The following is a 23960-nucleotide window of genomic DNA, read 5'->3' as shown; positions in this document are numbered from 1 at the left end:
GTGTATGACCTGATTAGCTTGTATCTACCCCAGTGTTTACTACAGTGCCGGGTACATAATAAGCACTTAACAGGTGCCATTAAAAAAAAGTCCCTGACCTACATGAGCCCAAAGAGGAGGGAGGAGATATTTTATCTCCACTTTACAGATGAGGAAATGGAGAGAAATTAAGTGCCTCATTCAGGGTCACAGAGCCTTCCAGTTAATTAACAAATTAGTTAATTAATTAACTAATTAATTAACTGCCAGTTAAGTAAGCGGAAGTGCCAGTATTAGAACCCAGGTCCCTTGACTCCCAGAATCATGATCTTACCCAGTGTGGCTCAGTGGAAAGAGCCCGGGCTTTGGAGTCAGAGGTCATGGGTTCAAACCCCGGCTCCGCCAATTGTCAGCTGTGTGACTTTGGGCAAGTCATTTCACTTCTCTGGGCCTCAGTTATCTCATCTGGAAAATGGGGATTAAGACCGTGAGCCCCCGTGGGCCAACCTCATCACCTTGTAACCTCCCCAGCACTTAGAACAGCGCATAGTAAGCGCTTAATAATTGCCATTATTGTTATTATTCTGTGGACCTTTACATGATGGCCCAGTGTGCTCTGTGATTGAATGAAAAATCTTGGGACTTTTTTTTTTCCTATCTCAGAGAGCAGGAGAGACCTCCCCTCCTTGTAAGACATGAGTGGTGGATGGTTCCCAAGTCTGTTAAACCTTGGGAAATGGCTCTGGAATGTCCAGCTGGGATGATGGTGAGCTGGCTTTGGGCTTCAAACTGCTAGATCTGGTTGTGTAAATATAGCTAGAAATTAGAGTTCAATTGATAGAGGACCATAGCTCACTCCTTCCCCCTCTCCGCTGGGGCTGGTGGCCTTGGTGCCCTCTCCCAGACTATAAACTTCTTACGGGCAGGGAAAATCTTTACATATTTTCTTTTAATATTTCCAAGTGCCTAGCTCAGTGTCTGCAAAATGGAGTTTCAGCGTCACAAAGCAGGCAGATGGCGGAGCAGGGATTAGAATCTTCCTAATCTTAATCCTAATCTTCCTCTCTTCCTCCCTTCAAAGCCCTACTGAGCGCTCACCTCCTCCAAGAGGCCTTCCCTTTTTCCTCTCCTCTTCCCCATCCCCCCTGCCCTACCTCCTTCCCTTCCCCACAGCCCTTCTATATATATTTGTACAGATTTATTACTCTATTTTACTTGTACATATTTACTATTCTGTTTATTTTGTTAATGATGTGCATATAGCAAGCGCTTAGTCCAGTGCTCTGCACACAGTAAGCGCTCAATAAATACGATTGAATGAATGAATGAATATAGTTTTAATTCTATTTGTTCTGATGACTTTGACACCTGTCTACATGTTTTGTTTTGTTGGCTGTCTCCCCCTTCTAGACTGTGAGCCCGTTGTTGGGTAGGGACTGTATATGTTGCCGACTTGTACTTCCCAAGCGCTTAGTACAATGCTCTGCACACAGTAAGCCCCCAATAAATACGATTGAGTGAGTGAATGAATGAATCCAGGTCTCCTGATTCTAATTCTGTGCTCTTTCCATAAGGACACACTGCTTCTCTAATTTCCTAAACATCAAGTTCAGAGTCATAAAATCAAAGCAATCTTCTGAAGCCTGGAGTCGTATTTACCTCATGAAGGGTAAAAGATTGCATTTTCGTCTCCGATCCAACTTAAAAAAAGTCTTTGTTTTTCCTCGCAATTAGCAAGAAACAATCTTATAGAAAGGAACCTACCGACATTATTTCCATCTTGAGGGATAGACTCATAGACCGCGTGAAAGCCAGTATTGGTGATGATGGAGTCGCTGTGAAACACCACGGTCATTCTGTTCGAAGAGGAAGTGAATTCCGAAGGAGACCCGGAACAGAACTTCCCCAGGGAGAGGGAATCCTTTGGCAATCCGTCAAAGACTTCAACGAAGTCGGAGCAGCTGGAAAAGTGTTCCATCCTGTGAAATGAAATGGTGTTAACTTATATGAGTGCTATAACTTTCACCCTAGCTGTCAAGTTAGTTCTTTATCTCTAGCAGATATAGAAAGCTTTTCTGAGAAATACCCAAGGTCACTCACTCTAAGCAATCCGTAATGAGCAAAATCTCCCAGGTGCAAAATAGTCTCTTGGGATTAGTTTAATGACTTTAGTATGCAGCATCCCACAGTCCACTCTGATTGCCCTTGACTTCTGATTTATAGAGGTTTGTGCTGAGCCGTCTCTCTCTCCCTCCCTCTCTGTCTGCAAATATCAAACATGGCAATAGAACAAAGAACATCCTTTTTGTGTGCACACTGTGTCTGGGACTGTGGGTCCCACAGTGGCTTTTTTTAGTGACCCAAGAACTTATAGGGGAATTTCACCCCAATTGTTATCGTCAGTATGAAGGGCAGCCAACCCTCCATAGTTAATAGACATATAAAGTTAAGTGATTGATGTAAGCTCATTGTGGGCAGGGAATGTGTCTGCTATATTGTAATATTATACTCTCCCAAGAGCTCATTACAGTGCTCTGCACAGAGTAAGCGCTCAGTAAATGCAGTCGGCTGACTGACTGACAAATGCTATTGTAGAAGCAGCGTGAAGCAGCATGGGTTTGAATCCTGGCTCCACCACATGTCTGCTGTGTGACCTTGGGCAAGTTGCTACGCTTCTCGGAGCCTCAGTGAACTCATCTGTAAAATGGGGATGAAGACTGTGAGCCCCACGTGGGACAACCTGATCACCTTGTATCCCCCCCAGTGCTTAGAACAGTGCTTTGCACATAGTAAGTGCTTAACAAATGCCATCATTGTTATTATTATTATTATTTAGGTTACTGCGTACAGACGGAAGTTCAGAACTTTCTCCTGGGTGAAAGAGGAACATGGTTTAATAGAAGAAGCTGAAGGAACCAACATGCACATTATGTGACACATTTGGAGGTGTTCAACTATTTAAAGTCTGACACCAGTGGAAAAATCTCCAAGACGAATTCCACCGAATCAATATTTTTTTGAGGTGCCCAAGGTAAGGAGGCAACCAGTTTGGGGCATTATGTTCTTTCCCCCTTCTCCTTCCACCTCCCCTTCCCACCCCCACTACCTACCCAACAGAAATAACAATAACTTATTTACTTCAGCGTTCCAAATGTGAGTTTGACGTGAGCCTCAAGATTGACTTGGATTTCCCAGGTGCAGTCCACATTGGGAGGATAGTTTTTAGGGTGCCAGGGAGTGGAAAACGAGCCTGAGGCATTGGTAAGGATACCACCACAGTGGGGATTTTCATCTGTAAAGAAAGGAGAACAAGTGAACAGCCCAGAGACATTTGCTCAGAGAAGCACCGTGGCTTAGTGGAAAGAGCCCGGGCTTGGGAGTCAGAGGTCGTGGGTTCTGATCCCTGCTCCGCCACTTGTCAGCTGTGTGACTTTGGGCAAGTCACTTCACTTCTCTGGGCCTCAGTTCCCTCATCTGTAAAAGGGGGATGAAGACTGTGAGCCCCAAGTGGGACAACCTCATTACATTGTATCTCCCCCAGTGCTTAGAACAGTGTTTGGAAAATATTAAGCGCTTAACAAATGCAATTCTTATTCTTATTATTATACCACTATGATCAAATCTACCCATGCACAAAAAGTAGGTAACAGAATGAAAAACAGACCTTGATCTGAACACAAATGAAATCTCAATAGAAGAAACGGGACTTGTGCTTTGGCCCTCTAGACTATAAACTCCTTGTGGACAGGGAACATATACGCCAACTTTATTGTAGTCTGCATGCAGCAAGTGCTCAATAAATACCCCTGATTGATTGAGCTGGCTAATTTCAACAATAATGGTACTCTAATGAGTTTCCCACAATAGATCACTCTTGTTATGCCAAGATTTCACCTCTCCTTTACTGTACTCTATTGAAGAACATCAGAATACATTTAACCCCCTCCTCAGGCCCTCTGTCCTCCACCTTCCCCATCTCCTTCCCCCAATGAGCTGGCCACCTACTTTATTAAGGAAGTTGACACCATCAGGTGTGAGCTCCTTAAAATCGCCCCACCCCTCCTCAGTCCCTTCCCCTTCCAGCCCCCTCTTCAACTCCCCCATCCTTCCAATGAGATCTCCTGCCTCCTCTCAAAATCCAACCCCAGTCCTTCACACCTTATTAAAACTCTCGCCCCTTCTCTTCTCCCCTCCCTAACAGCCATCTTCAACTGTTCTTTCTCCAATGGCTTCTTCCCCAGTGCTTTCAAACATGCCCATGTCTCCCCATCCTAAAAAAACCCTCCCTTGACCCCACGGCTCTTCCAGTTATTGCCCCATCTCCCTCCGACCATTCCTTTCCAAACTCCTTGAGCGAGTTGGCCATACCCACTGTCTCAAATTCCTCTTCTCCAATTCTCTCCTTGACAATGTTGACCATCCCCTTCTCCTGGAAACGTTATCTAACCTTGGCCTCTCTGACTCTTCTCCTGGTTCTCCTCATCTCTCTGGCCGTTCATTCTCAGTCTCCTTCGTGGGCTCCTCCAACTGTGGAGGTCCCTCAAGGTTCAGTTCTGGATCCCCTTCTATTCTCCACCTACACTCACTCCCTTGAAGACTCATTCATTCCCGTGGCTTCAGCTACTTTCTCTATGTGGGTGATACCCAAATCTACATCTCCAGCCCTGATCCCTCTTCCTCTCTCCAGTCTCGCATCTCCTCCTGCCTTCAAGAATCTCTACTTGGATGTCCTCCCGTCACCTCAAATTTAACATGTGCAAAACGGAGCCTCTTTTCTTCCCACCCAAACCCTGCCCTCCCCTGACTTTCCTATCATTGTAGATGGCACCACTATCCTTCCTGTCTCACAAGCCTGTAACGTTGGAGTTATCCTTGACTCCTCTCTCTCATTCAACCCGGATATTCAGTTCATCACTAAATCCTGTCAGTTCCAAATTCACAACACCGCTAAAATCTGCCCTCTCCTCTCCGTCCAAACTGCTACTTACATTAATCCAAGCCCTTATCCTATCCCACCTGCATTACTGCATCAGCCTCCCAGCTGACCTTCCAGCCTCCCGCCTCTCCCTACTCTAGGCCATACTTTGATGCTTGGATCATTTTTCTACAGAAAAGTTCAGGACATGTCACTCCACTCCTTAAAAAACTCCGGTGGTTCCCCATCCACCTCTGCACCTCACCTCTCTCCGCCTACAACCTAACCCCCACACTTTGCTAACCTTCTCACTGTGCTGCCATCTCGCCTGTCTCGCCGCAGACCCCTGGCCTACGTCTTGCCTCTGGTCTGGAATGCCCTCCCTCCTCAAATCTGACAGACAATTACTTTCCCCCACTTCAAAGCCTTATTGAACGCACATCTCTTCCTAGGGGCCTTCCCAGACTAAGCCCCCACTTTCCTCATCTCCCACTCCCTTCTGCCTCATCCTGACTTGTTCCTGTAGATCTTCCCCTCTCCCAGCCCCACAGCACTTATGTACATATCTGTCATTTTTCTTCATTTATCTGCCTGCCCCCTCTCTAGACTGTAAGCCTGTTTTGGGCAGGGAATGCGCCTGTTTATTGCTGTATTGTACTCTCCCAAGCGCTTAGTACGGTTCTCTGCACACAGTAAGTGCGCCATTAATACGATTGAATGAATGAATGAGTGAATAAAGACACTTTTGAAAGAAAAAATGAGGATATAATTGCTTTGTATCCCATATCTGTGGGGTTGTAAAATCCTTTTACTCCAAATCACTAATGGTAACAATATTTTCCATAGTAAATGACGGATGGGTCTTGATCATAAACTTAGTTCTGCTGCCTTTCCAGCCCCCATGACTTTCCAGTTTCCCCTCCTCCACTCTAAAATTACTCTCCTCATTCTCTATCTCCACCCACCACTCCGTACCCCATCATACCTCCCTTGTTCTGTTCCTGCTTTTTAAATATTGTTTTAGGGTTTCAGCCTGGCCTAGTGGAAAGAGCACGGAGCCAGAACGACCTGGGTTCCAATCCGACCTCCACCACTGTCTGCTGAGTGACCTTAGGCAAGTCACTTAACTTCCCTGCACCTCAGTTTCCTCATTTATAAAATGGGGACTAAGACTATGAGCCCCATGTGGGACAGGGACTGTGTCCAACCTGATTATTCTGTATCTGTCCCAGCACTTAGTACAGTACCTGACACATAGTAAACACTTGACAAATACCACATGTATTATTATTAATAATGCTGCATTTTTACAAATAGAGGCTTCTCTTATGGATTTGTCTGCTCTCTCAAATTAGCAAAGATCATGTCAGTTCAGTTTGTCAGCTGTAGCTATGAACTAATACTCTCGACTCTCAATGGCAACCAGAGCCATTTCTTCCTTGTGTTTCCAGAATCCAGATATCGGGGCAGTCAAGGTGATGCTGACTTCTGAACAGTGAGAGGTCATCTACGAAAGGAGCGATCGGTGAGTACACGGAGATTATAGTGCCCAGAACACTTAATTCAGGCACTTTCTGCCTCTTCTTAGAAATCATTAGCTCAGGATCGTAGACCTGTCCAACGTTTGCCTTGTAACCAGCTGAAAAATAGGCTCAAGAAAGCAGCCCTCTCCAAAAGAATTAATTTTCCAGATTCAGGGATTCTAGTTGGCGGCTAGGCAAATTGTCTCGGTACCAGTGCTTTGCACATAGTAAGCGCTTAATAAATGCCATTATTATTATTATTATTATTAATAAAAGTGGAGGGAGCTGTGGGGTGGATCAAGGGAGGGTGGTTTTTTTGTTTTTTGGTTGTTTTTTTTTTTTTAGGATGGGGAGTTAATGAGCCTGTTTGAAAGCCGTGGAGAAGCAGCCATTAGAAAGTGCACGGTTGAAGACTGTGGACAAGAGTGGGAAGAAGGGATAGGTCGAATGTTCATTGAAAGTCTTGCGCCTCCTCATTTATCATAAAGCCATTTGTTTGCCACCTGAATTTTATCATCCGGCTTCGCCAATTGTCAGCTGGGTGACTCTGGGCAAGTCACTTCACTTCTCTGTGCCTCAGTTCCCTCATCTGTAAGATGGGGCTGAAGACTGTGAGCCCCATGTGGGGCAAGCTGATCACCTTGTAACCCCCCAGCACTTAGAACAGTGCTTCGCACATAGCAAGCACTTAACAAATACTATCATCATTATTATTATTATTACCTGTTGGTCTTGATGGGGTTTGTTCTGCAGAAGCTGTTTGAACACAAAAGACAAAATGATAATAAATCTCGTGAGTGTTTAAAATAGCAACTACGTATATTTTACATAATAATAATAATAATGGCATTTATTAAGCGCTTACTATGTGCAAAGCACTGTTCTAAGCGCTGGGGAGGTTACAAGGTGATCAGGTTGTCCCATGGGGGACTCACAGTCTTAATCCCCATTTTACAGATGAGGTAACTGAGGCCCAGAGAAGTGAAGTGCCATGCCCAAAGTCACACAGCTGACAATTGGCAGAGCCGGGATTTGAACCCATGACCTCTGACTCCAAAGCCCGGGCTCTTTCCACTGAGCCACGCTGCTTCTCCTAACATGATAGAAACAAATCTCTGCCGTAGCACAGTTAAAAATTTCAGTTGCTTAAGTAACTGACCGCAGACGCTTATGGCTGCATGCCTCAGATTTTAAGTTCAGCTCTGTTGATTAGATCTAACTGCAATTTAGAGTCCATAATTCAGTTTAAGCTAAGAATCATAGCAATGGGGCTAGTAATACGTTCAAATTCAGCTAGTACTAAGTGCAGCGAACCTGATACATCCACAAATCACATTAGAACCAGGGAATCTTCTAGCTGCAGACTAAGGTTTAAGATTAACAAGACTGTGAGCCCACTGTTGGGTAGGGACCGTCTCTAAATGTTGCCAACTTGTACTTCCCAAGCGCTTAGTACAGTGCTCTGCATGCAGTAAGCGCTCAATAAATACAATTGAATGAATGAATGAACTCCCCTCGCCAGTCAGGAGGGTGAGGATCAGCAGCAGAGTGAAGCCACCTCAACTTCTAGACTGTGAGCCCACTGTTGGGTAGGGATCGTCTCTATATGTTGCCAGATTGTACTTCCCAAGCGCTTAGTACAGTGCTCTGCACACAGTAAGCGCTCCATAAATACGATTGATTGATTGATTGATTCAGAACACTGGGAAGACTGTAACTGTGACTCTCAGTCTCTTAGCTGTGCAGAGCCTGAAACTCCGAACCCAGTAGCCATAATGCCCCATAAAAATAATAGTAATAATGATAGCATTTATTAAGCGCTTACTGTGCGCAAAGCACTGTTCTAAGCGCGGGGGAGGTTACAATAATAATAATAACAATAATAATAATAATAATAATAATAATGGCATTTATTAAGCGCTTACTGTGCGCAAAGCACTGTTCTAAGCGCGGGGGAGGTTACAATAATAATAATAATAATGGCATTTATTAAGCGCTTACTGTGTGCAAAGCACTGTTATAAGCGCTGGGGAGGTTACAAGGTGATCAGGTTGCCCCACGGGGGGCTCACAGTCTTCATCCCCATTTTACAGATGAGGTAACAGGCACAGAGAAGTGAAATGACTTGCCCAAAGTCACACAGCTGGCTATTGGCAGAGCCGGGATTTGAACCCATCGCCTCTGACTCCAAAGCCCGGGCTCTTTCCACTGAGCCACGCTGCTTCTCTACATCTCTCTTGTCGTACATATCACCTTGTTTTTTATATTGTTTTGGGGTTTTATTGGTTCATCCTTAAGTGTCTATCTCCCCTTTTTTATTTCCTAGATTGTGAGTCCTTCATGAGGACTAGGGACAGTGTCAAACTTTCATCTACATATTTTTGCTCCCAGTGCTCTGCACAAGGCTTTGCACAAAGTAGGTGCTTGGTAAATATCATGATTACCACTCATCAAGTTCAAATCTGGTTTTGTGAATAATAATAATAATAATGGCATTTATTAAGCGCTTACTATGTGCAAAGCACTGTTCTAAGCGCTGGGGAGGTTACAAGGTGATCAGGATGTCCCACGGGGGCTCACAATCTTCACCCCCATTTTACAGATGAGGGAACTGAGGCCCAGAGAAGTGAAGTGACTTGCCCAAAGTCACACAGCTGACAAGTGGCAGAGCCGGGAGTTGAACCCACAACCTTTGACTCCAAAGCCCGGGCTCTTTCCATGGAGCCACGCTGCTTCTCATGAACTTCATTCAGATCATCATCATCAATCGTATTTACTGAGCGCTTACTGTGTGCAGAGCACTGTACTAAGCGCTTGGGAAGTACAAATTGGCAACATATAGAGACAGTCCCTACCCAACAATGGGCTCACACTCAGATGAGGGAGGCCCTCAAATATTTCTACATTTCAAGCCACTGGCCTTCAGAGACACTTCCCATGCCTCTGAGGGCAGATTCTCTCTTCTTGATTTTAGTGAGCGCTCTTCAGCTCTGAATCTTTCTCCATTATTCACTTTGGGAGAATATCAGCGTACCTGAGCAGATCACACCGGCATCCTCACCGTGGCCACAGTTGTGGGAGAACCAGCCATCGTGAGCGCACTGTTCTAGGGTGGATTCCGTCCCCAGGCACCGGACATTGTCCAGAGCGATGTGCCCCGAGCCTTCTTTAAAATAGCCCCGTCCAAGGGCGGAGACAGCCAGTCCGCAGCCCAACTGACGACATACGACCTGGGCGTCCATCACATCCCAGCCGTCGTCACACACGGTGCCCCAGGTGCCATTGTGAGACGCTTCCACGCGACCTTCACACCTGTGATGCCCATCCACCAGTCTCAGGGGCACATCTCGAAACACCGGAAACAAGATCAGTTAGTGGTGACTGTTTCGTTCCCAATACCCTCCGGCCGAGAAATGAAAATATCAATCATTATCTTGAGGGAAAACAGGTGAAATGAAAGCAAACCTAGGGAAGATTAGAATTCTATTTTAGGGATTATCAACAGAATCAGCCCGCTGGTCGACTTGGCTACTCCCCCGGGAATCAGTGAGGCTCCTTTGGAATTTATGTGCCCCAACACTGTGGAGCGATCAAAGTTTTTTAGTTCATTATCCTTTCAGTGCATGAGATGATTTCCTGCTGGGGTCAAAGAGTTAAAGCATCTTCCAGAAAAGTCTGATTTGCTCATCTTTAAAATGGGGATTTAATACTGGTTCTCCCATCCCCATAGACTCTGTCAGTCAGTTGTATTTACTGAGCACTTACTGTGTGCAGAGCACTGTACTAAAGGTGTGGGAAAGTACAATATAGCAATATTGCCTGCCCACAATGAGCTTCAAGTCTAGATGGGGAGACACACACTTACATAAAAATGCTGTTGGGACTGTGGGGGTGAATAAAGGGAACGGTTCAGAAAGGAGTGGGAGAAGAGGAGGGGGCTTCATCAGGGAAGGCCTCTTGGAGGAGATGGGCCTTCAATAAGACTTTGAAGGGAGGTAGGTTAATTATCTGTAGTATAAGAGGAGGGAGGGTGATACAGGTGAGAGGCAGGAGTCAGCAGAGAGATAGATGGCAACGAGGTACAGTGAGAAGGCTGGCATTAGAGGAACAAAATCAGCAGGCTGGGTTGTAGCAGGAGAGTAGTGAGGTGAGGTAGGAGAGAGCAAGGTGATTGAGGGCTTTAAAGCCAATGGTGAGGAGATTTTGTTTGACAAGGAGGTTGGATGGGCAACCACTGGAGTTTCCTGAGGAGTGGAGAAATATATCCCGAACATTTCTGTAGAAAAATGATCCAGGCAGCGGTGAAGTACGGACTGGAATGGGGAGAGATAGGAGGCTGGGAGGTCAGCAAGGAGACCGATAAGGTAATCAAGGCGGGAGAGGGTAAGTGCTTGGATTAACGTGAGAGCCGTTAGATGGAGAGGAAAGGGCAGATTTTAGCGATGGTGTGACGGACTAAACAACGGGATTTAGTGATGAATATGTGGGTTGAATGAGAGAGAGGAATCAAAGATAATGCCAAGGTTACAGGTTTGTGAAATAGGAAGGATGGCGGTGCCATCTACTGTGATGGGAAAGTCACGGGGAGGACAGGGTTTGGGTGGGAAGAGAAGTTCTGTTCTGGACATGTTAAGTTCGAAGTGACGGGAGGACGTCCAAGTAGAGGTGTCTTGAAGGCTGGAGGAAATGTAAGACCGCATAGAGGGAGAACAATCAGGGCTGGAGATGTAGATGCCCATATCATCTGCATAGAGGTGGTATGTGGTAAAGAAACAGCGTGTCTCAGTGGGCTTTGGAGTCAGAGGTCATGGGTTCAAATCCCAGCTCTGCCAATTGTCAGCTGTGTGACTTTGGGCAAGTCCCTTCACTTCTCTGTGCCTCAGTTACCTCATCTATAAAATGGGGATTAAGACTGTGAGCCCCACGTGGGACAACCTGATCACCTTGTATCCTCCCCAGTGCTTTGAACAGTGCTTTGCACATAGTAAGCGCTTAATAAATGCCATTATTATTATTATTATTATCTGCAGGATTTTGAGAGCTTACATCTCCCTCCTTTGAGCTGCAGATATCTACTGACGTGGAGTGTTTCTTAAAAGGAGATTTATAATTTCAACTGATTCACTCAATGATGAGATGAAATTCTATTCTTTTCTACTCTTCTGCTGCATTATCAGCAACAATCCTTTTACGTGAGCAAAACATGCTGAAAGTGATTAAAATCATCAGTTCTCATGGCCATCGAACACAGAGAGAGTAGAAACAAGGCAGATAAGTGGAAGACAACATGAGATACAAGTAAAGGTTCTGAGAGAAAACTGAAGTTTTAAAGAGGCAGTTTGACTTACTGACTGTGGGTGGTTTTGTAGACCTGACATCTGTGAGGACAGAAACAAGCACTTTACTGCTTGCTTACTGCAAAAATTCATTCATTTAATCGTATTTATTAAGCGCCTACTGTGTGCAGAGCACTGTACTAAGCGCTTGGGAAGTACAAGTTGGCAACATATAGAGACAATCCCTACCCAACAACGGGCTCACAGTCCATGAGCCCAACTTTGTACTCTCCTAAGGACTTAGTACCATGTTCTGCACCCAGTACGTGCTCAATAAACACCACTGATTGATTGTTTTGATTGATCCAGGCTGCCAAGAGTTTGGCAGGAGGGAGTTTTTTTTTTTCCTCTTGTTCCTTGTTTCCCTGTGAAGACATCCTGATGGCTCCAAAGCAAGAATCCCTTCCCATGTAGCAGAAAATCATGCTGCTTGTCCATGGTTTTAAGGCACTCAACCAGCTCTCCCCCCTTACCTCACCAGGCTGATTTCCTCCTACAGCCCAACCCACATACTTTGCTTCTCTATCGCACCTATTCTCTGCACCGCCGTCTCATCAATCTTGCTCCCAACCCAACAGTTCCTGGCCTGTGGCCTCCTTCGGGCCGGGAAATCACTTCTCCTTCCTTTCCAATCGTCTGCCATTCTCCCCACCTTCATAACCCTCTTAAAATCACATCTCCTCCAAGAGGCTTTCACTGACTAAGCCCGAATTTCCTCCACCTGACTTCCCCTCCGCATCACCTGCTCACGTGGCTGTGTTGCCGATTTGCACTTCCAAGCGTTTAGTACAGTGGTCCAGTAAGCGCTCAATAAATGCGACTGGATGAATAAATGAATAATACCCCTTTAGCACTTTGACATTCACCCCAGCCATACAGTACTTATGTAAATTTCTTTATACTCCACTATTTCCCCTAAGCATAATCTATTTTAGTGTCTGTCTTCCCCCGAACATCGAAAGCTCCCTGTGGGCAGGGATAACCTCTCCAAACTCTGTTGTATTGTACTTTCCCAAGTGCTTAGTACAGTGGTCTGTGCTCAGTAAACACTCAAATACCACTGAATGATTGATTGATTCTCAGTTTGGTTTTGAGGTGGGTGTGAGAAGAACTGGAGCAGACAACCCCGTGCTCCCAGCAAAAATCATGGCAGCCTGTCACCATAGCCAGGCTCCTTGAGGACACACACAATTGAACTTGTGCAGTGTCTTTACACCATGTCAGAAAGAGAAGCACGGGGCACAGGGAAAGGTGGAGAGCGAAATAAGGGCATTCACTCAACTGCCAACTACATCGGGATCTCTTTGGGGCCTGGGTGACCTGGGACACATGTTTGGAAAATAGATTTCAAGCTGCAAGTAATCCGTTTCTTTGCCGGCCTTAAAGTAGCTTTAGTCTACAAATGGAGTGACTTTCAAAAAAAGAAATTATGGACATTTTCTCCGTGCAGTTTTCATTTCACCGACAGCGTTCTTTAGAGAATATCTAACCCATCTCCCTAATCTCAACAAGAGCTCTACTATCATTCTAGGGCTAAAAGTTTCCGGGGATGGAGAATGTTCAACGTCCCTGGAACGGAGCCCAGCTCTAATATGAAAAGATGTGAGTCCGTTTCGGGATTCTAGTCATCTTGAACACCTCTGTGGTCTCCATCTGAATTCATGGGTCGAGCTCCCAACTTTGAGGAAGCGAAGAATCAGGACAGTGACCAAAATGAATGCAAAGCACCCCAGGGTGAAAACAGAAAGCCAACTCGCTCTAGTCTCATTCATACCTTTTGATTCAGAATAGTAGTAAGCCAAAAAATTCTTTCCTGCATTGTTAGCACTCCTGAAGTACCTAAGCGTCAGCATGTTAGAAGATGAAGTAAATGTGAGATAATAGCCAGAGCAGATCCGGCCAAGTGAATGCGATGAAGACGGAGAGCCGTCGAGGATCTCGAAATACTCGTTAACGCAGTCCAGGCTGTAGGGGAGAATAGACCGAATGTTGACTAATTTCTGTCTATGGATAGTTGCTCAATGCCCTGGAAACAAAAGTATTTCACTCCTTAATTGGGACCTTGAATTTTCATCATGCCTTTTCCAATGTGGTGTGGACACTAAACATAGATAGTAGGGAAAATGTTCTAAATTTGTAAATTCAGGCCCAAAGTTGATTTTACGTGTCTGGGCTTTTTTCGCATTTATTTTCATTTCTTTAGGCATCAACATCCTTAACTGTGAAGTAAAAATCCAAGATTTTCAGCCGTTTCTGCCTAACAGCCAATCTGTAGAGCAGTAATTATCAGGAATCTTTGAAATTTGGTAATTTGTTCATGTAGCAGGGGTAAAATTATCCAAGATTTGTACCACCAGCAGTGTGTTTGCGCAGTTTCACCCCAAACTTCACAACGAGACAGTACTTACTTAAGGAAAGGAAATGCCAGCTTTATATGATCAGATACGCTTGCTTTTATCTCCCACACACATGTTAAGTTGTCTTTCATTTCAATATTTGGGGGGTTTCTAATAGCTCCATAAGTACTAGAAATGACCCCGTTACATAAGAACTTTCCTAAAAAACAGCAAAAAGCCAAAACCAGTTCATTATTGTTTGTATCATTCATCTGCTTACATTAGCATTCTTGCTCCTTTAACTTGCACATACTTAGCCTAGTGTACGATGAAAGTATTTTCAAGAAAAATCTCTTGGAAAGTTAAGTCAAAAATCTGTGAATTAGGAAAAACCTGTCATCTCTATGGGAAATAAAGATTTGAGAGTGATCAGAGAAGCAGCGTGGCTCAGTGGAAAGAGCATGGGCTCTGGAGTCAGAGGTCATGGGTTCAAATCCCGGCTCTGCCAACCGTCAGCTGGGTGACTTTGAGCAAGTCACTTCACTTCTCTGGGCCTCAGTTACCTCATCTGTAAAATGGGGATTAAAACTGTGATTTAATGGGGATTAAATCTGTAAAATGGGGATTAAAACTGTCCCCTTGGGCCAACCTGATCACCTTGTAACCTCCCCAGCGCTTAGAACAGTGCTTTGCACATAGTAAGCGCTTAACAAATATCATCATTATTATTATTTGGGAGTGGTTTATAAATTCTACTTTACAGCAGTACAGACTGACTCTCTGTCTCGACATTCAAGTGTCGAGAGTATTATTAAACAATTAAAAAAATAATTGTTTATTAAACAATTGTCATTTACCCAACAGTCACAGAGTGAATTAAAAGGAGGGCCAAGACTAGGATCTATTGGGTGGAATTCTAATGCCAATACCAGATTCTCAACCCTTGAGATTTTGGAATCAATCCACCAATCAGAGGGAAGCAGTGTGGCCTGATGGGCAGAGCACCCACCTGGGAGCCAGAAGACCTGGGTTCTAATCCCGCCTCCACCACTTGTCTGCTGGGTGACCTTGGGCAAGTCACTTAACTTCTCTGTGCCTCAGTTTCCTTAACTGCCAAGTGGGGATTCAATATCTGTTCTCCTTTCCACCCAGACGGTGAGCCCCTTATGGATCGGTGACTGTGTCCAAACCGATAAATTTATGTCCATCCCGGAGCTTAGAACAGTGCCTTTCCACTTAATCAGTGCTTAATGAATGCAGCAAAAAAAATCATATTTATTGAGCACTTACTATGTACAAAGCGCTGTACTAAGAGAGAGTATAATATAGCAGAAGCTGGCACTTCTCTAGAGCCAGTTTATTCACTGTGCCCTGATCTTGCCTATATCGCTGCTAACCTCTTTCCTATGTCCTCCCCCTAGCCTGAACATACAGCGTGGCTCAGCGTCAAGAGCCCGATCTTTGGAGTCAGAGGTCATGGGTTCAAATCCCGGCTCTGCCAACTGTCAGCTGTGTGACTTTGGACAAGTCACTTAACTTCTCTGTGCTTCAGTTGGCTCATCTGTAAAATTAAGACTGTGAGCACCCCCGTGGGACAACCTGATCACCTTGTAAGCTCCCCAGCGCTTAGAACAGTGCTTTGCACATAGTAAATACTTAATAAATGCTATTATTATTATTATTATTATTATCATTATATTCCCCTCCATATACCCCAGACCGCCACTCTTTCCACCTTCAAACCATTATTAAGGTCACGTCTTCTCCAAGGGACCTTTCCAGATTAAGTCCGTCTTTCCCCAAATCACTGTCCCTTCTGCATCATCTATATGATTATGTCTGTGACCTTTGAAGCAGCGTGGCTCAATGGAAAGAGCACGGGCTTTGGAGTCAGAGGTCACGGGTTCAAATGGGTTCAAATCCCGGCTCCGCCAATTGTCTCAGAGTGATCCAAGAAGCAGCGTGGCTCAGTGAAAAGAGCCCGGGCTTTGGAGTCAGAGGTCATGGGTTCAAATCCTGCCCCCACCAATTGTCAGCTGTGGGAGTTCGGGCAAGTCACCTCACTTCTCTGTGCCTCAGTTCCCTCATCTGTAAAATGGGGGTTAAGACTGTGAGCCCCCCGTGAGACAACCTGATCACCTTGTAACCTCCCCAGTGCTTAGAACAGTGCTTTGCACATAATAAGCACTTAATAAATGCCATTATTATTATTATTATTCATTCTATTTATTTATTCTATTTGTTTATTCATTCATTCTATTCATTTATTTGTTCACTCTATTCCATTTGTTTATTCATTCATCTATTTATTTATTTGTTCACTCCATTCTATTTACTTATTTATTTATTCTATTTGTTCACTCATTCTACTTATTTGTTCACTCACTCTATTTGTTCTATTTATTTATTCTATTTGTTTATTCATTCATCTATTTATTTATTCGTTCACTGTATTTATTCTATTTATTTATTCTGTTCATTCATTCTATTTATTTATTCGTCCACTCACTCTATTCATTCCATTTATTTATTCATTCATTCATTCTATTTATTTATTTATTCTATTTATTTATCTATTTATTTATTCACTCATTCATTCTATTTATGTATTCATTCTGTTCATTCATTTATTTATTCTGACGGTTTTGACACCCGTCTCCTTGTTTTGTTGCCGGTCTCCCCCTTCCAGACCGTGAGCCCGTGGTTGGGTAGGGACCGCCTCTATCTTGCTGCCGACTTGTACTTCCCAAGCGCTTAGCACAGTGAGCGCTCGATAAATACGATTCAATGAATGAATGAGTGACAGAGAAGAAACCTTTCAACCCAGCTTATACGCGAGGAAATCGAGTCAAAAGAGGGAAATCCCGACTCAGAGAGAGGGGTGTTGTTAATACAACGCCCGTTGGTTGGGATCATCTAGAGTGCGGACCTCCGATGCTGCTAGCCGGGGGGTGCAGGAAGGCCAAGAGAGCAAGCCCTCCCATTCCTAAGTCTCCCGGCCTTCCACCCAAGGATGGGATGAGGCCTTCCCCCTCGCTTTCTCTCCAGGTGCCTAGTAGGGGAGATTTTTCTATTAGGAAACCATTATCTCTGTGTCCATGACCCAGATAATCCACCGCATGCTGCTAGTATCTAACTTCCCAGAGACGCAGCTACATGCTGCTGATGGAGTTAAGTTTTCATGGCCTTGGGGAAAGGAAATATGTGTTTTCAATGCAGGTGGACCCAGTTTTTGAAAATCCCCTAGTATTGAAGAAAATTAAAATCTAAGAAACTAATCTAGACTCTAGACAGATAGAGACAACAAGGGGAAAACATGGACAGAAAAGGCAGGATTTTAAATATGAGAACATATGCTTTTGGCAGGAAGAGAATTTGGCCAGGGGAATCCAAATGATACGCTTCTTTCCTGATTTCAATGAAGCTGGAAGGTATTGAGAAATGACCACCCTTTTATTACACTAGCAGTCCAGCCTAGCAATAGTTCTTTGAAACAAGGATTCAAAACATCATCCTCGTCCCCCTGACCCTTAAGCTCTTAAGTAGAACCTGAATTTTAGGGAATAACTAAGTTTAATCTCAGGTGGCACTCATAGGGCTCTAAATTACCTCCTCAGCCCCATGGACCCACCATGGGAGAATACACCCTCTCTCTGCTCCCCCATTAGTCTTAGAGAAGCATCATGGCTCAGTGGAAAGAGCCTGGGCTTGGGAGTCAGAGGTCATGGGTTCTAATCCCGGCTCTGCCACTTGTCTGCTGTGTGACCTTGGGCAAGTCACTTCACTTCTCTGGGCCTCAGTTACCTCATCTATAAAATGGGGATTAAGACTGTGAACCCAACTTGATCACCTTGTATCCCCCCCCAGCTCTTAGAACAGTGCTTTGCGCTTAACAAATGCCATCATTATTATTATTATTATTTTAAGGTAGTAAGTACCTTTATTATCTCTTGTTTGTAGCAAATGGGGAGTTGCTATGGAGGAGTACTATTATTACTTGGAGCTCTGATTGAAGAATCACAAACAGAGTTCTTTCTGCACTACTAAATGCAGATTTATCATTCCACTAGACTGTCAGATCCTTTAGGGCAGTGATCATGTCTACTAAACCCACTGTGTTCCCCCATGCTCTTTAAACAGTACACGGATTAAATACTCATATTGACTGACTGATTGATTGATTAGGTGTCCACATACCTGGGATGGTAGCTGTTGAATATTCTGGTGTTGGTGTTACTACTGGTAAGGGAGTTGAGAATTCAGAAGCTGTTGTTGGACCCGAGTGAAAAGATGAATAACAGAAAATGAAAACCAAATAACGTATTATCAGTTAACCTCACCTCTTCAATAGTATTATCCATTTCTTTTCAACTGCTACCATGAAGAAGCAATATGCAATGTTTCACAAGTATCAGCTTTACTGAGAATGAATGAGTGTGAAGTCTTGCACAGTGGAAACAACAGCTTAGGAAAGAATGTGGAAATTCTTCCTAACAAACTCATGTGAACCAAGTAGCCACTAGATGTTTGTCTACAATCTTTTAATGATAGCATTTATTAAGCGCTTACTATGTGCAAAGCACTGTTCTAAGCGCTGGAGAGGTTTCAAGGTGATCAGGTTGTCCTACATGGGGCTCCCAGTCTTAATCCCCATTTTCCAGATGAGGTAACTGAGGTACAGAGAAGTGAAGTGACTTGCCCAGAGTCACACAGCTGACCACTGGCGGAGCCGGGATCTGAACCCATGACCTCTGACTCCAAAGCCCAGGCTCTTTCCACTGAGACACAGAGAAGTGAAGTTGCTTGCCCAAGATCACACAGCAGACAAGTAGTGGAGTCAGAATCAGAACCCAGATCCTTCTGACTCCTAGGGCCCATGCTGTATCCACTAGACTTAGCTGCCACTGAATCTTAATATATTATCACTTTTGCTGAGTTTTCACCCAAGAATGATTTTTACCAAATTATAGAAAGTAGATTCCCACTGTTTTCTTTTTCCCATTGTCCTGACATTCAATGTCAATGAAAACCAAGATAAGTTCCCTGTGTTTTGGAGGGCCACTGCGTCTCAGAAGGCAACTGGCTTTTTTTTTGTCAATGCGTTTTTTACATTCAGTCACATTAACAATTTCAGCTGGGTCTGACCTGCATACTGATATATCATCAATCAATTAATCAATGAAACTGAATGCTTACAGAATGTAGAGCACCATACTAAGTGATTGGGAGTATACAGAACAGCACAGTTGATGGGTTCTTTCCCTACGAAGAGCAACTTTGCACTCTTTTATGCAGCAAATTTGACATGCTTGACTTTTCACCTCTTTGCAACAGAGATGTCGGTGAGATGTAGAAATTATTTTGATTCCAGACCTTATATTGAAAACATGAGACACATCTCAATTTGATGCTCAATGGGCTGTTTAAGGGACTAAATTATGACCTACAGACCTCAAATTCATTTTTATCAACTCGGAGAACGAATAAGAGGCAGATTTCAGAAACACGGCGGAGGAAGAACCGGCAGGCTGAATCTGAGAGTTCAAAAAGCTGCCAGGAAATCAAAGAAGATTCTAAGGTTCTGAGGTGATGGGACTGGGAAGCTGTGATGGCAAAGCTGGAAGTAGGGGTGGGTTTGGGAGGGAAGATGAGGAATCCAATTTTGGCCATGTTGGGTTTATCTATCTATCTGGAAATGCCACTGAAGCAAAAAGAAATGTGATTTGTTAGGGCTGGGAAGTGGATTTGGGAGTCATCCTTATAGACCATGACAGTGGATGAGCTCCCCAAGAATGAAGAGGGAGCGAAGCGGAGGACCCGGGAGAAAGCCTCAGGGGCCTCCACAGCTACAAGACGAAGGGAGGAAGAAGAATCAGCCAAATTCAACCGGTGTTGAAGCTTTTCAAACCGTTGGTTGCAGTGTCAAGGGGGCGGTCCATTCCTTTGTAGTGAACCATTTATTCATTCAGTCGTATTTATTGAGCCCTTACACTGTACTAAGCGCTTGGGAAGCACAAAACTGTGAGCCCACTGCTGGGTAGGGACTGTCTCTATATGTTGCCAACTTATACTTCCCAAGCGCTTAGTACAGTGCTCTGCACACAGTAAGCGCTCAATAAATACGATTGATGATGATATAGAGACGGTCCCTACCCAACAATGGGTTCACAGTCTAGACCCACCCTCCTCATTCACTGCAAGGGTAAGCTAGGACGCTAATTTCATCAAACAGATTCCCCCAGGAAACTTTCCCTAATTATATACTCCCAAATATCATCTCAGCCCATTTGTCCCACCTCAACACTTCTGCACTTGCAACCCCCATTTTCTTAGGCACAAGTCTTTAATTTACATACCATACTATTTAAGCACTTCTTCCTCCTATCTGTAAATTATTGTGTGTCTGTTTCACCAGCTTAATTGGGAACTCCTTGTGGATAGGGATTATGCCTCCTACATCTGTGGAATTCTTCGAAATGGTCAGACTGCGAGCCCGTTGTTGGGTAGGGACCGTCTCTATATGTTGCCAACTTGTACTTCCCAAGCGCTTAGTACAGTGCTCTGCACACAGTAAGCGCTCAATAAATACGATTGAATGAATGCAGTACTCAACACACAGTAGATAGTCAATAAAGTTACTGGCTAGAAAGGGAGCTCCTTATGGAGCACGAGAAGCAGCGTGGCTCAGTGGAAAGAGCCCGGGCTTTGGAGTCAGAGGTCATGGGTTCAAATCCCAACTCTGCCACTTGTCAGCTGTGTGACTTTGGGCAAGTCACTTAACTTCTCCGGGCCTCAGTTATCTCATCTGTAAAATGGGGAATTAAGACTGTGAGTCCCCGTGGGACAACGTGATCACCTTGTAACCTCCCCAGGGCTTAGAACAGTGCTTTGCACATAGTAAGCACTTAATAAATGCCATCATTATTATTATTATTATTATGGGCAGGGATTGTGTCTACCAACTCTATTGCATTGTGTTCTCTCAAGCACTTATTGCAGTTCTCAACGCACAGTAAGCATACAATAAATTCCATTGATTAATTAGAGAGAAAGTGAGGTAGAACACACCTTCTACCTAACGCAGAAGGAGAACTGCATTTTTGGAAGGTGTAAGAGAGGTAATGCAGCAGCATGTGAACTTAGTAATTTATCATATAGGAAACCAACGTCCTTACAAATGATTTGTTGCTCCTATCTGATAACTCACATTTCCACGTGGTATTCAGATTTCTGAAAGGTTTTCCTCTCAGGAAAGAATCATTATGTAGTATTTTATCTCTCTCTCTGGAAATCTTGGCTAAATATACCCTCCCTCCTGCCAGAATCTAGTTTTTGTTAGCTTGCCCATTAGCAGAGGTAGAGGTTTAATCAAACAAATGGTATTTATTGAGTGCTTACTTTCATTCATTCATTCAATTGTATTTTTGAGCTCTTACTGGGTGCAGAGCACTGTACTAAGCATTTATGAGAGTACAATACAACAATGTTTACATCCCCTGCCCACAGTGAGTTTACAGTCTAGAGGGGGAGACAGACATTAATATAAATAAATAAATTACCTATAAGTATATAGTACAACATATAAATTATTATATAAATATACTTGTATGATTATAAGCATATAATATATACAATTATAATATGATATATAAGTATATGATATACTTATTATACTTTATAATATACTATATAATATATAGTACTTTATACTTTATATTATACAATATAATATATCAACACATAATATTATAATTATATTATATTATGATAATATGATATTATAATACTTATATTATACTTTATAATATACCATCTAACATATAGTACTTTATACTTTATATCATATACTTATATATTATATTATAATTGTATATATTATATAATATGCTTATATTATACTTTATAATATACTATATAACATATAGTACTTTATACTTTATTATATACTTATATATTATAATTGTATATATTATAATATACTTATATTATACTTTATAATATACTATATAATATATAGTACTTTGTACTTTATATTATATACTTATATATTATATTACAACTGTATATATAATATACTTGTATTATACTTTATAATATACCATATAACATATACTACTTTATACTTTATATTATATACTTAGATATTATAATTGTATATATTATATAATATACTTATACTTTATAATATAATATATAACATATAGTACTTTATACTTTATATTATATACTTATATATTATATTACAATTGCATATACTATATAATATACTTATACTTTATAATATGCTATATAACATATAGTACTTTATACTTTATATTACATACTTATATATTATATTATAATTGTTTATATTATATAATATACTTATATTATACTTTATAATATACTATATAACATATAGTACTTTATGTTTTATATTATATACTTATATATTATATTATAATTGTATATATTATATTCAAGCACTTAGTACAGTGCCAAGCGCTTAGTACAGTGCTCTGCACACAGTAAGCACTCAATAAATACGATTGAATGAATATACTTATACTTTATAATATACTATATAACTTATAGTCCTTTATACTTTATTAGATATTTATATATTATATTATAATTGTATATACTTATATGCTTACATATAAAGTATATTATGTACTTATATACTATAGGTATATAATGTAAAGCAATATAAGCGTTTTGGCACTGAAATAGGGGATGAATAAAGGGAACGAGTCAGGGTGACACAGAAGGGAGTGGGAGAAGAGAAAAGGAGGGCTTAGGGAAGACTTTTTGGAGGAGATGTACCTTCAATAAGGCTTTGAAGTAAAGTAATTGCCTGTTGGATTTGAGGAGGGAGGGCATTCCAGGCAAGAGGCAGGATGTCGGTAAGGGGTCTGCGGTGGGATAGAAGGGATGGAGGAGCAGTGAGAAGGTTAGCATCCGAGGAGTGACGTGTATGGGGTGGATTATAGTAGGAGAGTAGTGAGGTGAGATGGGAAGGGACAAGGCGACAGAGCTTTGAAACCCGTGGTGAGGAGTATTTGTTTAATGCAGTGGAAGGGCAAGGGCAACCACTGGAGTTTCTTGAGGAGTGGGGAAACACATCCTGAATGTTTTTGTAGAAAAATGATCCGGGCAGGAGAGTGAAGTATGGACTGGTGTTGGGGGAGACAGGAGGCTGGGAGGTCAGCCAGGAGACTGATGCAGTCATCCAGGTGGGACTATATTAACATAGTAGCAGTTTGGATGGAGAGGAAAGGGCGGATTTTAGTGATGTTGTGAAGGTGTGACTGACGGGATTTTATGCAGAGCACTGTTCTAGGATGCAATAAGAGGGGGAAGGGTAACTTGGCATTATTTCTGACCTAGGTCTGATCTGGGAGATCCCTTGCATGCCACTCTGGTTATACGTGGGACCGGTGGCATCTCCCAGTTTTCCAAATAGACCTGTTACCTTGGCAGCCAATTTGCCAATTAACGGTGGACTTGGGGGTTTAGGAGAGGGTGTAAAGTGGCTGGATTATTCGCTAAACTTTAAAAAGTGGTAAAAAGAAATAATTTCTTCCCAATCATTTGGCTTCTAATGTAATATTTTACACCACGTTAGAACAGAGGCAGTCAGTGCCCGGGGATTCTGCCTCTTGACTGCTCCTCCTTCTTTGCTCTTTTAATCTTTTGACCTTCTCTTCTTTTATACCTTGTGCCTGAGGAGGAGGTGGGGTCTGGAGGTGCCAAAATAGGGCAGTAAAGTAAAACATATTTCCAGTGCAGAGGGATTGTTCTACCTTTTGAAGTCTTTGTGAAGAGCAGAGTTTCCGGGGTCACTGCTGATGAGACAACTGCAGACTCAGGATCTGGGGGTAAACACGGA

The 23960-nt window shown here is 42.9% G+C and overlaps 1 protein-coding gene across 1 annotated transcript in view; it reads right to left on the bottom strand.

The window, feature by feature from the left end:
• DMBT1 (deleted in malignant brain tumors 1) overlaps positions 1–23960 on the bottom strand; it is a 160769-nt gene that overhangs the window by 48959 nt on the left and 87850 nt on the right. The window contains 5 exon segments of the mRNA XM_038758605.1: positions 1744–1958; positions 3118–3271; positions 7141–7173; positions 9452–9763; positions 23875–23884. Of these exon segments, the coding sequence (XP_038614533.1) occupies positions 1744–1958; positions 3118–3271; positions 7141–7173; positions 9452–9763; positions 23875–23884 (724 nt within the window).

Source organism: Tachyglossus aculeatus, chromosome 16 (assembly GCF_015852505.1).
Source record: "Tachyglossus aculeatus isolate mTacAcu1 chromosome 16, mTacAcu1.pri, whole genome shotgun sequence".
NCBI classification, from domain to species: Eukaryota; Metazoa; Chordata; class Mammalia; order Monotremata; family Tachyglossidae; genus Tachyglossus; species Tachyglossus aculeatus.
Note: the sequence above shows the minus strand (reverse complement) of the source record. Positions and strands in the feature narration are given on the sequence as shown.